General features: G+C 35.0%; 1 protein-coding gene across 1 annotated transcript in view; it reads right to left on the reverse strand.

Moving 5' to 3' along the window:
- The window catches only part of LOC149783059 (E3 ubiquitin-protein ligase AMFR-like), a 77,411-nt gene extending 58,981 nt beyond the window's left edge, over positions 1-18,430 (reverse strand). Inside the window, exons 1-3 of the mRNA XM_089934657.1 lie at positions 18,073-18,430; positions 5,803-5,895; positions 1,103-1,267 (exon numbers count right to left, since the gene is read on the reverse strand). Of these exons, the coding sequence (XP_089790783.1) occupies positions 1,103-1,267; positions 5,803-5,895; positions 18,073-18,303 (489 nt within the window). The 5' untranslated portion in view covers positions 18,304-18,430. The remainder of the gene's footprint in view (positions 1-1,102; positions 1,268-5,802; positions 5,896-18,072) is intronic.
- Positions 18,431-19,432: the final 1,002 nt, after the last annotated feature.

The following is a 19,432-nucleotide window of genomic DNA, read 5'->3' on the forward strand; positions in this document are numbered from 1 at the left end:
TTCATAATGAACAGTTATTTTTTCTTCACAAGACCTCAAAAATTTAAATGGAAGATTATTTACCTCGCCCTTGATAATCTCTGTACAAAAAAAACAACTGTGAAGCACAAGTTACCAAGACCTAAAAAGCATTACAACATCACTACTTACTGCAGGTGGATATGAAATATATTCAAATGCTATTGTTGATTCAGAACAAAATGAGAATCTCTAACTTTTAAAAATGGACATTTATTTTGGGCAACAAAATTAAAACTTTATATTTTTTATTGTTCTCATATTGATGCTGAGATTTGACTGCAAGTAACAGTAAACTTTCTGCTCATCTCAGTGCCCCTTCAGAAATTTTAAGTTCACTACAAACTCAAATTTAAAACTTGCTTCTCCATAATAAACCCTAAAAGATAAACCTGAATCATGAATTTACATGACAAGGCTTATTTAACTGGTATTTAATTCTTAAAGTATTTCCACCTCCAGGCATTATTAATATTTAAGTGATTATTATTTCATTGTTTATTTTTATTTAAGTATACTGATTCAAAATTCTGGGCATTAATTGCCGTTTTCAAAGTTGATATAAAAGATTTGTCAAGGTTTCAATTACGAATTTTGGAGGCCCAGAGAGGCCAGGTGGTCTAAAGTGCTCAACATTATGGATCACTGCCATCTCACCTCTGTCTGCAAAGGTTCGCGTCTTGGGTTCAGCCAATGTGGGTATGTGAGAAAGCATGCCAGTATCTTCTCGTGAGTCAGTGGTTCTTTCCGGGGTTTTCCTGGGATCTTCCTCAACCATTTATATCGGCCACCATGTATAGCCCATCTTGTGCTGAAAAATGACATTAAACCCTACAACAACAACAACATTTACCAATTTTGACAGCACTCTTATTCACTTTCAACCAAATGGGGCCTATTTTTGGGGTATTTTCATAAGAAAAATGGATTCCACACCTGTCTATGCACTATAAGCAGGTTCAAAAGCAGCCCTTTTATGCCTTAAAATGATGGAGCAGGGTATCTTTATTATTAGGAATCGTAAAAATTCATACTGCACAAAGAAGAGTATAAATGGTCATCAAATTCAGAGAAGTGCACTCACATATTCAAACCTGTCCTTGGAGAGCTGTGTCAGAAGATGGAAGAAGCCCAGGATGGTGAACCAAGCTACCCACATTACCACCTCTTCCATTGTCTGCACATTCATTACACCAAAAATGAAGATGAACTTGTAGAACAAGAAGTTCCAAAACTTGTCCTTCAAATGCTGCAAGGAAAATATTAAAATAATAAATTATTAGATGTATTAAAATTGTATGAATTGTATTTTTCAATGCACTAAATGTGCTTTTAGAGTAGATGTGACTATTTCCAATTTAAGTCAATATACAGTCAGACTTGCCCAAGAACCTACCTACCCTAATTTTTTTAAAAATGCAAAGGAAACACATTTTTGGGACTGTGACCCACACATGACCAGATGACAGCTCACTTGAAATCATTAGAATAAAAAAACAAAAAACAAATAGATCCTTATCTAAAAATGAATTATGTTATCCAGCATGCATCAAAATATTGCTTTCCCTAATGCTTGTCAAGAGACATACATCAATTGACTTACAGTATTGTCAATAAAGTAGGGTAGCTAAACATATCAAATAGCATTTGTTACATGCTCTAATACATGAACATTGGCAACTGACTGACAGTCACAAAGTTGAATAGGGTAGCTAAATATGTCACATGGTGTTTCTTGGGTCAACCTAGCAGGCAAAGTAAGTGACTCTGTCACTCACAAATTATAAACTTTGCCTTCTTCTGTTGGGAAAGTGAAATCAACTTTCGCCATGTGATTTTCAGCATTACAATGAATAGCAATAGTTTATTATTTTTTAAATGATCTCTTGAACTCAACAGGTCATTCCAGTGTTGTGTTAGAGCCCAAGGCAAAATTTATTATATACATCAAATAGTTGGTGTTGATATCAGTTGCACCAATACACAAACTCTTGCACATTCTTAATAGCTGACTGATCATTAAACCTTTCCTGAGTAAGTTATCAATGCCCAATTTCCACAAGTTATTTGCAGATGATGAAAATATACCAACCTGTATTTTGAAATTTAAAAATTAATATAGCAATTTGTGTTTTTAAAATTGAAGAGCATTTTGCAAATATAATTTTTATTGACATTTTTAAATGTCTTGTTTACAATACTTCCTACATAAAATCAGTTCAAAAACATAAGCGAACATGTCATGCCGTAATGGCAGATATAGAAGTTTCTTGGAAGTACTTCTTGATTAGATTGTTTTCGTAAATCATTCAGCAAATAAATTAAGGAAAATATCCAATTCATAGCAACAAAAGTCTAAATACTACAAGTACATAGACAAATACTAAAACAATACATTTGCAATCCTATCAATGAATTGTTGTTATGAAGCAAGAAAGTGAGTGGATATATTAAGAAAATACCTTCTAAAAATAGACGCCCCAATATCATACATGTCATGCAAGGCACCATATTTCATTCTTTGATTGGTTGGAAAGAATGGTCTTTTTCATTAGTATATTGACTTTAAAGCTTCAGTTTGTGATCAATGAGATGATATGTTGATGTTTCATCAGCAAGAATGCAATTAGGCAAGAAGATACAGGTGTGAAGAACTTGTGCATTAGCTCACATGTACATTTTATAGGGGTTGTTTCAAAACTATAGAAATGTTCTCAAACACCCTTTTATAGAGAACTTTTAGAAAGTGATGAAGTGGTTCTTGAGCTTTACCAACCTGCAATCACAATACTGTAATCTAAGTATTCCTATCAGTTAAAATTTCTGACAAAGAGAATAGTTCCCACTGTGCTCTTGTATAGTCACATGTCCAAAATACATTGCATGCATATCTCCATCCAAACGTACACTTTCAATGTGTGTGTGTGTGTGTGTGTGTGTGTGTGTGTGTGTGTGCATACACACGCACACAAGATTATTCTACTTGAAGAGAAACTTGCTTAAAACCAATGTTAAATGTAAATATGACATTGAGAAATTGAGAATATAGTTCAAACCAAATCACACACACATACACACACTGCATTTCTTGCTTTGCTCCCCTTTTGTCCTAATCTATCCAAAAGGAGAAGTCACTTCTAAAATCTAAGCTGAGCTTGACCCCTGGTGTTTGTTACATGATTGTCTACTGGAATATTGGCAACTGACTAACAGTCACATAGTTGAATAGTGTAGCTAAATATATTGCTAATGTATGGTGTCTGTTCAACAGTCAATTCAAGGGAAATCAGCATCTGAACATGGGAAACAAACAAAACTCTATATGACAGCAAAGCCTGGAACCTTACTGTTACTGACACATTTACCTTGGTTTGATTACTGCATCAATATAATCAATAATGGGAGCGTATCTGACAACATCTTGGTCAAATCTGCAATTTATGCCATACTTTGCATGAGTGGGAGCTCTGTGCAGTGTGCTGACCAGTGTTTATGTTTACCCTCAATTGTGCATCTGATACACCCAAATGTTTAATCTGACCCCCAAGGTTAATTTTTTATTCAATCTGGCCACCAGTTCTGACAACATGGTTATATCTGAAACTAAATCTTGCACCCCTAGGAGAAACACTGCTGTCTACTAAGAAAGTCCCTGAAGGTATCAAAACACTGAAAGCTTCGTACTGAACAAAATTACTTCGTACTTTGATAAGCAAGAAAATTCATAAGCAAAAAAATTGTATACAATTTTTTTTATACAAATATCTCTTTTCACACTGAATATTAAAGTCAATGAAGGCAATAATGACTGATGGTGTAATAAAAAAATCAATAATGACTGATGTCCAGATATAAAGGCAATAATGACATAGTCTGATATAAAGGCAATAATGACTGATGGTCAGATATAAAGGCAATAATGACCTGATGGTAAGATATAAAGGCAATAATGACTGATATAAAGGCAATAATGACTGATGGCCAGATATAAAGGCAATAATGACTGATGGTCAGATATAAAGGCAATAATGACTGATGGTCAGATATAAAGGCAAATAATGATGGGTCAGATATAAAGGCAAATAACGATGGGTCAGATATAAAGGCAATAATAACTGATGGTCTGACAGAAAGGCAAAGCTGACTGATGGTCTGAAAGAAAGGCAAAATTGACTAATGGTTTCAAAGATAGGCAATAATGACCGATGGTATGACAGAAAGGCAATTACTATGACTTTAAAAAACCTGGGAGATGACTGAACTGAAATTGATGAAGACAGTAATGATGACTTTTCCTTAGAACTTGATAACCAGCTGGGCCATCCCAAGTTTCCACTGGATGAAACTGTACCTAGGTGAGCATCACCTTCTGAACCCACACCTGGAAAAAATATGAACTCCACAAAATAATACCCCTGGGCTTGGCACCCAGGGCTATTGCTCATATCACCTAACCCTCATGACAACCCTGATAACCTGTAGCAGGAATGATGATGATTACAGTACAGAATGCATAAGAACAAAAAAATGCAATAATCACTACATTTATATCCCAAATAAACATGCTGGCTTACCGAAAAGATCAAAATTAAAAATAAGACATCTATTTTTTTAAATCTTATCCAGAAATTAAAAGAAAAGAGTTATTTTAATTATAATATATCTGTACTTAATAAATTTTCAAACTGAATAAGAACAAGAAATAATAACTGAACAAATATTTTAGTATCAAAGAGATTTACAGGCATGAATTTACTGTAGTAATTTAAAGGAACTTCATGTAAATATCCATAGATGTAGTTATGAAATAAGCAAATAACAAGTAAACAAAAATCAAAAACGAAGCAGGACTCACTCAGTGTGCAAAGGACCCCATCAACTCTACCCATGGAGACCCTAATATTGCAGAAAACAGTGGAATAAATGGATGGCTGGATGGACAGACAGACAGACATCATAACATGGAAAGTTCTGCCTTATGGCAGGCAAACAGACACTGATACAAATGTCTTAAAAACAGAATTAAATGGCAACCTCAGAAATAGGTAACGTATCCCAAAAATGGTGACCACTACTCACCAATGTCAAATCATTTCATTCCATTATGTTTTTAGGAGAATATTACATAAATCGGTTACCTCTTCATACCTTTAGTTCCCAAACTTCTGTAATGATACAGTATTTGGTTTGGGGTTTGATAAAAGCTCAGGATTTCACTCATTTCTGACAGTTTCATATTTGCATTGCTGGCATTAAAGCCATAATTGAGTGAATACTTGAAGTTACCAGAAGCTACTAAATTAGCACAAAAGTTGATTTTAAAACAAGTTCTTAATTCCTAATAGTTTATGACTATAACATGAGATTTAAAACAAACAAAAGAAAATTTGCAAGATTCGCTATTCTGCATAGAATGTGAACAAATGGTGGAGGGGGTAGATGCCTATTCACAGAAAAGCTAAGTCAACTTCACTTTCCTGGCACACTGATAACAACTGTCTTGCCCACTTTTCCTGGTAGTCTGACTAGTAATATATATACTAAATAAATTATAGTGATTGTACTGATGGAAATTGTGGTAAAGAACTGGGGACCCACTACAATGGTATTTTGATTTTCCTCATAATATTAAGATGCTAAAACACTAAAAGATATTAAGACAGCACAAGCCTATGGTTCATCTTCTAAATTTCATAGCCACCTATTAAGGTTCCTACCATCTGATACTAGTAGAACTAAGCCACTACTCTGCAACCTGCAAACCATTTGAGCCCTTTTCCTCACCTGCTGTTCACTGACACGAAGATCTCCAAACACCAACTTCTGTATTAACTTTCCCAGCAGAATCAGGCAACAGTAAGCAGTATTCACCAATGTCTGAAATCAAAGAGATCATTTTAGTATTCTTGACTAAAACTTTTGCACACATCTGGCATGCAAAGCTGAACTCCTGGAGAAAAAAAAATTAAATTGTTTTCAGCCAAATATTTCAAACCTCTTCAAGTACCTTGATTTATGTGAATAATCTCAACTCATTTTAAGATTCTGTCTGGGCTAACATTTTGTCAACTAACTGCCTTGCAGAAATGTAATTTTTTAAGTCCCATATCCTAACTTATAAATTGTATTGAAAATTAATTATGGCAAGTGCGGGTTTAGTTTCTGCTAGTAATGTTATAAAGTTTTGCTGTGATATTGCCACATTTTTTATATGATTTCATCATGATTGTGAGGGATGGAGTGATATGATCTACCATCTGTTATGATGCTTCGGTTGTCAGTATCTAGCAGATGATCGACCATGGTTTTATTGTCAGGATTGAGCAAACATTAAAATAAAATATGAAATTAACGGAAGGAATAAAAAAAATATGAGGAAAGATAGAGAATAAAACAACACCAGCCCTTGTAAGCAAAATATCACGATTTAATCAATTATTAAATAAACAAAATGAAATTTAATATGAGAGTTGAATCACATACTTTCTCTTAGAAAGAGAATTACAAAATGTATGTGAAATGCAATTAGCCAATCTGTTATACCAATAAAAAAATATTTCATCATAGAATGAAGTGAATGATCTGACTCAAATTGCTGGCATGTCAGCATAATATGGCTGCTTCCAGTTCTTTCCAAATCACTGTTGGTGACAGGTCAGCGTTGCTGTATTTCTTCTCTCTCTCCTCTCTCTCTCTCTTCACCTCTTCTGATCATCAACTTGGTTGTAGTCTGCATTCATTCCCACTGTGTAGCACTGGTACAGAGCTATTTTTTTCCTCTTTGTGCCTTTTTAAGACTTGCTCTTCCTATGCACCAGAATCTCTCTGGTTTGGGTCTCTCAAATTCTTCCAGTCCCCCTCCCGCTTTCCCTAAGACAATTTAATGCGAAATACTTAATATTTCACAGAGCTAAATTCTGGCTTCCCAGAGGAACTTACACGACTAATTTCATCTGGTAATACATGACACCCTTGTTTAGCTTAGCCAATCAGGATAAACTTTCTCTAAACGATAAAATTTCAACACTTCCATCAAAGTCAAAAATATTCTCTCTAGTCTGCCTTCATTAATAACTATTCCAGGCCAATTTCATTTTATGACACCTACTTCCAATAGCCCAAGATTGTTTCTGGCTCTTCTCAACTTTGTCATCTTCTGCTACTTGACCTTACATTAACATATCTGTCAGACTATTATCCTAACAGGTCCTAATTAAAAATACTCATACCCCCCGAAAGATCATATCCCATCCTTCACTGGCTGCGAGCCTGAGCCCATACATCTGAGTTAATGGTTGCATGTCATGCTGACCATGACAAAGTGTGCTGCAAGACCTCTATACAAAATTTGTGCACCCTTACCACAACAACAATATCCCAATGTTTACATTAGTACATGTATACTTGCTTACAAGCTGAATCCAACTGCAAATAACACTGACACTGATCTGCAATCACATAATGTTCCTGAATATCATTGTCTATGTTGTTTGTTCTACTGATTACACTCCAAACAAACTGCAGAGATCCAGATCTGCTGGCACACTACAAGATGGCATATCTGGGGCTGTGCAGTTTGAAGCTGTACCCAACTTACAAGCAATTTGTATTAACTAGACATACTATGGACTATCACCAATCTACATCTTATGCTGATATCATCATCATGCTGAATCCAATGATGATACATCACAATGGCATTATTTAGCATCATTAGTTGCCGTCATCATCTTCCTCAAGTATTTACCACATCACTATTAGTATGTTACTCAGAATCTGTACTCTTTCAAATTATGTAAAACATAACTGAAGTTCAATAATTTTTACCCTTCAACTGGCCGCCTCGGATTTATAAAAATGGTACTAACAGCTGCCTCGCTTGGCACTCTGCATTAAGAGGTTAGTGTTAGGACTGGTTGGCCTGGTGTCAAGATAATGTGGCTGGGTGGGACATCATGTTACATGTCTGAGGCATGATGTCACAGTGCTAGGCATCACTATAAACTGCCACACTGCATACATTGTAGCAATATGACTGTGAAATTGTTAAAGCTACGTTAAAAATCTAAATCACACACATACACACAACCTTCAACTGGCTGCAAGAACATGCAGCTATATCGTTATGCAGCTGAACATCATATATATTTCAATGACATAACATGTTGGCAAGTACAGCATGCTGGCCATGCACAGCTACTGGTTGTTTGTTATTTTATTTTTTACAGCAAACAGAATTTTGGAAAATAATGTGGGTGATGAGTTTCACTAAATATTTAACTGCAATTATTTCAAAGTACAATGAGAACAATATTTACAAAAATAGCACAAGACAAAATAGTTCAATTTCAATTTCACTGCTTTTAAGTTTAATTCCCCTCACCCCCAAGATATAACTTTTGAATCTAGGTAAATTTTCTAGACATTATGGTAGAATTCAATTCTATATCATTGATGAGCCTTTCAATTAAAAATATGTATTTAGTGAAAAATATTTAATATAAATTAACAATGCTGGACAAACTGTATCAAAGCCAGTAATCACCAGGGCAAACTAACTTAAAAACTGAACTTGTCCTTGGGTTTTTTGAGCTTGCCATTTAACCTGACAACTTTATACTACAAGGTAATGCAATGTTTTTTTTTTAAAGTGTGCTATTCTGCAAAGTAAAAGCTTATTTTGCATTCTGTTTCTAGTATCATGTATTATGGTAAAAATGTTATGAAAAAATATATATCTAATAGTACATGTAGACTGATGTGTAGATCTGAAAAATTCATAGCTGGAGAATAGAATGCATAGAGAGAAGAGTAAAGACAGATAGTTAACAGGCTGTTCTCTTTGACTACATCAACAACAGTGAAAGCCTGACTTGGAAATTAGTGTTTTTGTAGTTTTTTTGTTTTGTTTATAACACCTCAATAAGCCAAGAAAACATATTTATCCATATAATTATTTTCCAAACAGAAAGTATATTATTGATCTCTTTTAGTTCTTTCATAAACATCAGGTGGGACCCTGGTGGCAGAGTGGTCTAAAGCACACGCTTTTACAAATCACTGCCATCTTACATCTGTCCACGTAGGTTGAAGTCTCAGGTTTGACCAATTTGGGTATGTGAGAAAGCTTGCCAGAAGCTTCCATGGGTCAGTGGTTCTTACTGGAGTTTTCCCTAGGTTCTTCCTCCAACAATTATACTGGCTGTCCTGTATAGCCTATTGTATGCTGAGAAATGGCATTAAACCCCAAACAATAAACATTGGGGGACAAACAACTTATGGGTGATAGATGTTTTAATACATCAATTATGCATTTGGAGAAGTCTAATGGGTTTATCATGTGAAAGGAGTACCTTTTATTTCCAAGTACACCTGTAACAGAAATCTTGAGTTTCATCATTAACAATTATCACTTAGTCACTCTGAAATTAGTGACATCAAAACAATCTTTGACAGCCCTACTTTTGACAGTCTGCAAGCTAGGCACATTTTTGAACTGGAACAGTTGTTGTTGTTGTTATTGTTGTTGTAGGGTTTAACGCCATTTTTCAGCGCACGATAGGCTATACATGGCAGCCAGTATTAATGGTGGAGGAATAACCCTGGAAAACCCTGGAAAGAACCACCAACCCAGGAGAAGCTACTGGCAAGCTTTCTCACATACCCACATTAGCCAAGTCTGAGACTTGAACCCCCGCAGACAGAGGTGAGATGACAGTGATCTGTAATGGAGAGCACTTTAGACCACCTGGCCGCTCAAGGCCCCGAACTGGAACAGAAAGTCAGCCTTTCAGTTTCATTGGCCAGCATCAATATTAGTAAAGAGCCCATTCACCCACTGCCCGTGACAAATTCAGGATTTGAAAGTTGGTGAATCATGTTCACTTACAAATATTATTATCAAAATGTAACTGAAAATGTAAATGTAGCAAGTTAGAATATGAATACAGTGTGACCCTGCTATAGCACGCTCCATTATAACGTGAATTCGGATACTTGGATTGTTTTTCTTATTGGCTGCAAAACATACCATGTGGCTTTTTTATTTGTTGGCTGTTTAAACTTTTATATACAATTGGTTTGGAGTGCAGAAATTCAGAGGCCCCATGAAAGAAAGCTGCAAACTGGATATAAAATGCACTGAAATTTATCTATTGTTACATAAACAAATTCTTTGTCCATACTGACAAACCATCTAAACAGTGCATTGTTATATCATAATCTGCTTATCCTGACATCTAGCATGAGTTCTGTATGTTGTGAAATATCTGCTTTTTTGTTGTTGACATTTCTGGTAACGGAGATCAACCGAACCAAGCATTGTCTCGTAATCGATCTTTCATCGGATTTTCGGCCACTCGCTAGTAATTAATATATTTACAAAGACTGACATTTGTATGTGGATGGTAAGTAAAATTCCTCTTCATTTCACTCAGAATTAAATCCTTCAGAATGCTCAAGTTTTCTGTAATAATCCCTGTCATCAGAACACCTACGTCTCTATCATCCGTTGACCCTTTGTTAATTTTCAGACACATGCGTGGAAGGCAGCATCACGCTACCACAAATGTAAAAAAATAAATATAAAAAAAAAATACATCTTACTTATTGGTTTATTCAGTAGGCATGGAGGGACAGTAACTAGAATAGTCTAAACGATGGCCAATTCCTTTTTAAAAATGTACCCAGATAAAATAATTTGCTGAAATTTCAAAGGAAACAGATTACCTTTGAAGCACCGACTGTTACGAAAACGTACTCAGCAAATGGAAAAAATACCAGTCTCAATCATGCAATACAATTATTTGACGTTGCCACCACAATATGAAATGGGCACTCGTTTGGTTCTCCAAAGCTGTCTTTTAGCGGTGACTTCAACAGCGCATGCACCATTCATCAAAGAAAGCCAACTACAATCTTTCAATAACAGCAAAGAACTTTTCTTCAAAGGAAGTCAGTACCAAATTTAAATAAAAGTGATGGAATCTGATGGATTTTTGAATGTTCCACGTGACTGGAACACGTTAGCTGTGCTGTGACAGTTTCCTTATGTAGGGAAAAAGTTTAAGCCAACTGCAGCTTAAAACGCAAACTAACTTTTACCGACTTGGAATGTACTTTAAAGTAAATGTGCTTCGTCATTCGTTACATGATCGTGCTATGTTTTTCCCCTGAATTCAGACCAATTTGATATGTTACAAAATTAATGAATATTTTAAAGCTGTGTGTGCATATTTTCAATGGAATCACTTGTATTGTGGATTTTATGTATATGATGAGGTTCGCAGGTGAGTACACAGTGTTGATACTCTATTCATGCTATACATTAGACATTTATATATAAACAGGTTTTATGTATATGTACCAATTCATGGTTCTCTAAATAAAGTAAATTATTATATTATGTCTTCTCTGTTTTCACTACAGGTGTATTTCTCATCTAATATGCATTAATTCAAGATGGTAACTGTGCCGACGAAGCACATACTTTATCGCCCGCATTTATTACCCACCCACCCCCACCCACCCACAATTTTTTTTTTTTGGGGGGGGGGGTACATTTTCTTCAGCTAACTGACTTGGTTACATATAACAAGGTTCGGTATATAAAGCGGTCGGGTTTTATGGCTCCCAACTATCATGTTATAGCGGGGTCACTGTATTTGTTTGTCAAGCTTATTTCAAATATGAAGTATTACAAATTTTATGGGCAAGCTGCTTGGAAAATTGAACTTGCCCTTGGGAAACTTTATGCCTCAAACATAATATCCTATCAAAAGTAGTAAAAAAATAAGATAAAATATATTTGAAGAAAATTGCATTAAAATGGTTGCAACTTCTATTTTTTGTCTTTGTTGGCACCTTATGCTGATAATTAAAGTTATATTATATATATATATATTTATATATATATATGTGTGTGTGTGTGTGTGTGTGTGTGTGTGTGAATAATATGTGTAGATTGATATGCACACAGGAATGTATAGTTCGATGTACAAAAATATGTGCTTTACTTTTGTCCATGATCGTACATTGTATTTTAAGATAATGATCATTTGTAAACAACATTTACAGAGCTAACTTTTGTCCATGATTGTAAGTTGTTAATAACATGATGACAAAGCTTTTTTTGGAGTTCAGAATAGTCTAGAAACAGTTTTGTTTCCAGTTTGATTTGATTTTTCCATCAAAATGACACGTATCAAGGTCAAGTGAAATATGTATACATAGGGACTTGTTATACAAATAAGTGAATTATTAATATTGTTTAGTATCAGTATGTGGGAATCCCTTATCAAAGTATGTAGTTGTGCTCAGATATAATTCAAGAGGAATTATTTAAATTATTCATTATAATTACTAAATGCTCCTTGACTTTGGATTAACATATTATTTTTTGGAATTACTGAGAACTCAATCAAAGACATTCTGGATTGCATCATTGTGGTACAACCAGACATTCAAGACTATTGAAATTTATTTGGAACATTCTAAACTTTTGGACTCCTGACATGACATTTAGGATTATCTGAGAATTCTCACTATTTTAAGCATTTTTAAGTTTTCACTCAGTAAGATAGAGAAATAATAATAATAATAATAATGCTTTATTTATTGAGGGTGACTCATTAGTCAAGGACTATTCTCCCTTGAGGCCATCTTAAGAAGAGTATAACAATGCCCATTATATGAAGATAGCAATAACTGCTGTTTATTTAACATGTTTAGTATTAAAACACTAAATTCCATTATCTATTTGAAGCACATACATGCTCATGATATCTCTTCTTAAATACTCTAATATTTTCAGCAGATTTTACATGTAGTGAAAGCTTGTTCCACAGAACTGTACCAGAGTATTGGAAGCTCTTTTTAAATTGCTCTGTTCTTGGTTTTGGTGCTACAAGGTTTCCATGTGATATTGATCTCAACTGGTATTGTGCTGAAAAAGGCCTGAAGATACTCTGGTGCCGTTCCATGTAGACATTTATATAAAAGAACTGCCTTGTGAAAATCTATCCTGTCATATATTGTGAAACATTTGAGTTCTGTAAATAATGCTTTTGAGGGATGATCAATAGATGCATCTAAAATTACACGTGCTGCTCGTTTCTGAAGTTTATAAATCCCATCAAGCTCGGATTTAGCAGTTTCCCCATACATCTGAACAATAATCCATTGTTGGAAGAATATATGACTTGTAGTATAGATTTCATGTTTCCATAGGCAATATTTCTTGATTCTGCTGAGTAGGGCAATTTTGGATGACAGTATTTTACAAAGCTTATCAATATGGTCATTCCAGAAGAAATTATCGATGGTCACACCTACAAGCTTTTCATGTTTGCCATTTTCTAATGGATGATTATTTATTGCAAGAGAAAGTTCTGGGTTCCCTGACTTGTGTAGCTTTTGTGATGTCCCCAAAATCATCCATTTTGATTTACCTTCATTAATTACACTCTAATAAGGTCTGAGTTTAATCTCATTTTCATAACTTCAGTATCAGAACTAGATGTATACAAGGTTGCATCATCTGCAAACAAATAATTGTGGATTCATTATTTAATGGTAGATCATTGATATAGATAAGGAAGAGGAGTGGGCCCAAAACCTTGAGGGGCCCTGAATGAATAGTGCGAGTTTGAGAGCTAATACTGCCAATGCTTACTTGTTGAGACCTTTGGTTTAGATATAATCATTTGTTGATCTTACTGCCATTGTAAATTGTTGGTTTCACTTCTTTCTGTTACAGATTGTAAGACCTAGAGTCATAACACATCAACAATAATGAAAGCTAGAATGTCTGAAATGATTTATTTATACGCACAGCTTAAGTAATATTTGTGAATGCTTATATTATCCACTGACCTAGCAATTATCATCTGGTCACCATGAAATGAGCAACATGCATCAAACTATTTGACATGCCTACTTTTGTAATTGGGAACACTTATTTTTATCCATGTATTTGTTTGCTAAGTAGTAAGACTTTGTTGGTCTCCTGTAATTATAATGTAAACAACAGACCATAAACACCACTTGTGTATGCTGTATTTTTTAGTGCATTGGTCACACTTTGAACAAAGTTCTCTGGTTGGTTCATCATAAGAGACGAGTTCCTTTTATTTCTAAACAAACCTGTCACAAAAATCTTACAAATTTATTATTAACAATTAACATAAACTTTGTGACATGCATCAAAACAAACCTCAAAAAGTTGATTGTTCAGAGTAATCATCACCAGACACTGCCCAAGGTTAAATTATGACCTACAAGTCAGCAAATCCCATATATACATACAAATATTACTTTTAACTACCAAGTTAAAATATAAATATTTATTCCTTAAGTGTCAAAACTTGCTTTAAATAGTAAATATATACAGTACCATGTCTATGATAAATTGTGAGAATGACCTTGATATACAAGACAGAATAAAGAGGCTGATATATGTGCTTAGAAGTGAAATGATTTATTGATATAATGATACTTCTGCAATATCGCTACACATATTGACACAAGAACTGGAGAATCGGTACAAAACTATACTAACCCTAAACAAGTTACTTTCATATTCTGTAGCCATGAAAAATAATTCTGATTCTTTTACCATTTTTTCTATAAACTGAGAATTCACCTGAGTCAGCTGTCATAGGAGATGTACTTGCTTTTTCCAATAAATAAAACTATTGATAAAGCTATCAAATAGTATCTGTGTACTCAGGTACCTGCCCATTGATAAGACATCAGGAGTAAGCGACACACAGAATAACGATTATAGATTGAGGCTAGAGTCATGTGACTATTGGCTGCTGTGCATTTATCCATTACTAGACCCCCATCTAATTTTCTTACTTTCTATTTATAGTCGCTATATACATGATACAGTTCCAAGAAAACAGACGGCTTTCTTGAATGTGATACCTCATGTCAGAGATTCATTATATTTTGATACACGCATATGTAACAGGCCAGTCTTAATCAAACAAAACTTGAGGAAGACATGAGAAACAGGTTTTATCAATTGACTCATGCAAGTCATTTGACTGAAAGTTATTGGAGAGAGATTTTGTTAAACGCCAAAATATGCTCCATCATGAAAAGGACAAATGAACAGCACTTTACAAATTTTGAAAGAAGAATTTGACAGTTATGTAATACAGCATTCAACATTTGTGGATTTCATGAACATTCAGCGAAAGTTAGTCACATGGGCTATTTAAAGTTAGTATTATCCACAAATAATTTATCAATTTGTTTTGTGTCTATACTCTTGTACTAACTAATAATCCAATTTGTGAGAGGAATTTCAACTGCATATCCAGGTAAGTAGCACAATTTCCCTTTAATCAGGTAGCCAGGTAAACGATCGTTAGGATCAATAGGTACCTGGTTGAAGGTTACTAAAATTTTGACAGCTTTTACCATTGATAACACCTGCTTGTCTGCTACATCACAAATTAACATAAGGTGACATGGTTCATAATTTAGCCCAACCTAACTGATTCCTTGCTAATTGTCTTATTCCAACTGCATGTTCTGCATAAAATAAACATTTCAAAAGCATTCCCCATGCATAATCTTTTGATCTGCATCATGTCTATTTGGGTCTAATTTGATGGCAAAAATTCCAGTGCATCATGTATTTATATTTAAGATGCATAAATGCATCTACACGACTCACTGAAAATAGCCCTGAACACTGTATTATTGCAGTACTGAATGTTCTTATTGGTACATATTAAAACCGTTTTGCTATTGCTGCTTACTTATAATTTATAAAGGTTCAAGGACATTCCCTCTTTCTATTTCTATAAAAACCGTTGTCAATCGAAGTGCTTAAATATATATAAAACAGCATATAGTGGCTGACCCAGATTAACATACCATGGGGGAACAACTCTATATTATTGCAGTATCTGCATAACTTAGGTATGGTAGCATTAGCAGGTATCATAATAAACATAAAGTGCAACTCACCTACAAGAAGGAATGTCCATGCTTGCACTGGCAGAATATTTCCACAATATACAAAAGGATCCAATGATCAAATCGAGCACACAATTGTAATTAGAGTGGAAATCCATGAATGAGAACATTACAAATTAAAAGCAAATATTATTTAACTTTATATGAACTTTAAATTCAATGAAGCCAAAGATATATAAATATATAAGAAATTATCATGAAAGTTGAACTGTTATTGTATTTGTATTTGCGTATGAAAAGGATGAGCATACGCAACATTTTGCCAGTTTTGGTCCATATAGGCTACCATGGAATGAAATTGCAACATTAACCTTTGATAGGGTATGTACATCACCATCAATGACCTATAATCATCAAACATCAGGTGATACACTGAATATATTTCGTAGTCAAAGCCAATACAGGTATAGCAAGTTCAACTGGAGTTTTGTATATGATGACTAACGGAATTGCATGCACCTCGCAACAAAGTGATGTTCATTCTTTTTTTTTCCAGTGTAAACTTAGAAGAAAAAAATGTTGACATTTAAAACGAAATGGTACTATAGGCTATGTGCGTCCTTACTGGCAAAAGCTTTACATCTGTCAGGGATCGTCCTGGGCTTCGCCAATGTCGCAAATTGCGATTTTTTTTCCTTATTGGCGACAAAAATATCCCATCTGGCGATTTTTTGGCGACAGACTTTTTGGTTATTTAATTTGTACATACAATCATGGATTTGGACTGAATAAATTTAAAGCCAGAACGAAAGGAAGCCACAAACTTGACTAAGCAATGCATTGGAATCAATCTGTTACACAAACGATCCTTTGTTCTTATTGACAACAGCATCTTTACAGTGCATTGTTACATCATAATCTGCTTATGCTGACATCTGGGCTGAGTACTGTATGCTGTAATACAGTCAATCAAGCTACCGCACTATACCTACAACTGACCGACTTCTGAAGACACAAATAGAACAGATACAATTAATTGAATGGCTAATCCTTCTGTTATTTTTTTTTTTTTTTTTTACATATACCAATACAATAGTTTTGTTGAACCTTCATAGAAAACTGATAACCTTTGAAGTACCGACTACTGCGTATATATACAAAGCAAATGGAAAAAATCTCAATCACAATTATATCTGTCGCCAGTGCAGCATTTTACTCATTGATCTTTTCCTTTTGCCATCAATCCCGTGTTACGGCTGCAGAGACTTAAACTCCACAACAAAAAATAGCAAAAATGAAAACAGTTTTGCATAATTAATAATAATTATTTATTTCTCAAAATACAGGAGTGAAAGAATACCTAAATAGGGTGTGAATTTATGCTTATATATACGGTCCAATATTGCCAAGTGTTGACTCATGTAAGTTTCATTCGTGGGAATGGAGATCCTATTTTGTTTGTCGAGAAAATTTATACAGCATTCAGTGATCATTCTTGGGATTTAGGAAGCAATTCACTACAAGCTTTGTGAAGTTAGCCATAAAGGTGTAGGGGGGGCTGCTGAGAGACTACTGGTGTCACCTGTCAGCACTGTAGACTGTGAATGTGGATTCAGTAAGATGAACCTCATAAAAACTGACATCAGAAATAAACTCTGCATCTCATCTCTCGAGAATTTAATGAGAATCAGCATGTACAGATGTGAAAAATTAGACTCTGAAACTGCATTCAACAAGTGGGCAGCCCTAAAATCGCGACATATCTTCATGTAACACTTTGTAACATTTTGTTAACGCTTGTTGTAATTAGAGTATTAACTAACCCATCTTTTGTAATTTTCATTGCCTGTTACATTAATAGACTAAATTAACACTTGAAAAAATGTACACTACTTGTTCTGGCGACACATTTTGAAAATTGGCGACAAAATATTGAGGTTGGCGATTTTTTGGGCGACAGCTTTTTAAAAGCCAGGACCATCCCTGTCTGTAAACAACCGCTAGACGGCGCGCGTCCAAAATTAATCGGAAAATCCCGTTTGCCGCGATAATATAAAGCCCGCGATAATACAGCGTTGCAGTATATACATACACCATAAGCCTATTTATCGATCTTCTTACCCAAACACACCATGCTTCTGTGGTCATGACAAACAGCATGTTCCATGCATAACTATGAGATGGAAACGAGGAATCAGTGGTGGACGGCCCATTATCTGTATTCAAGTCAGCCTCAAAGCTCGTCACAACGCGATGGGCGTAAAATAGTGCACTTGCCAACAGAGCCACACAAAACCCAGTGTATGTCTTCAGGCTCGGTAGTGGAATACGTTCCAATAGTACAACCGGCATCTTGATCAAGTGGGATAAAACGAAAATCCAGCAATACACACATATATATTTGATTCAAACGTTGAGTTTAGCAAGGTTTCATAAGTCGAGGCGTTACATGCAAATCAAAACAGGAAATGACATTGGAAACCGGAAACTACCGTTTAAGCTTTATCAAAAGTTGCATAGTTATCTCCCTTATGTCAATGCAGTGTTGCAAGGACTGTACGCATTGGTGTTTGTCTGTGTGTGTGTGTGTGTGGTATTTTTAACATAGCTTTAACAATTTTAGTTATATTGCTACGATGTCTGTAGTGTGGCAATTTAAAGTGATATATGGCACCGGGTAGCATCATGTCCCACCCATTCACATTATCTTGACACCAGGCCGACCAGTCCTAATACTAACCTAAGCGAGGTAGCTGCCAGTACCATTTTTATAAGTCCTTGGTATGACTCCGCCAGGGTTTAAACCCGCGACCTCCCTCATCTGAGGCGGACGTTCTAACCACTTAGGCCACCAGAACGGTCTAGACATTGTTGGACTTAGTTGAATTTTATTATATTTTTATGCTGAAACAATTTGTTTAAAGTATCGAAATACAATAATAAAAACACCATAAGTTTGCCAGACATTATGAAAAGAAATCATTTGGCATTACAATACAATAACAAAGATTCTTTTCTTTGTTATTTTCCTGTCAAATTAAGGGGTACGATATATACATCTACTGGTGAAACGGAATCTGACCAATTTGCATGCAATCCATTTTCCATGAGAGCATTCACTGAGCGTAACTGTTTCACTTTAGGCTAGCTTCAAATGCCAGAAACAAATTATTTAAAAAAATAAAAATAATTATAAAGCTCTAGTTAAGGAAACGGGAGAAAACACTGTAACTGGAGGGAGGAAGGAGTCAAACAGATATGGAAATTGGCGCTATGAGGGTATGAGGGGCAAAGACGGATAGGTAAGAACGAGGAAGAAGACACACGAGACACCATGCTATCGCCAGGCAGGCAGGATGACCAACGTCTAGAAAGCGTTGCCTTGGCCGTAAGAAATAACACGCCTCTTCAATGAAAACCTTAGACCAACAAGTAGTTCTCCGCTTTTTTCTGACATTCAAAAAGCTGAGATCTACTTGTT

Source organism: Sinohyriopsis cumingii, chromosome 15 (assembly GCF_028554795.1).
Source record: "Sinohyriopsis cumingii isolate HCF-2022 chromosome 15, ASM2855479v2, whole genome shotgun sequence".
In the NCBI taxonomy this organism is placed as follows: Eukaryota; Metazoa; Mollusca; class Bivalvia; order Unionida; family Unionidae; genus Sinohyriopsis; species Sinohyriopsis cumingii.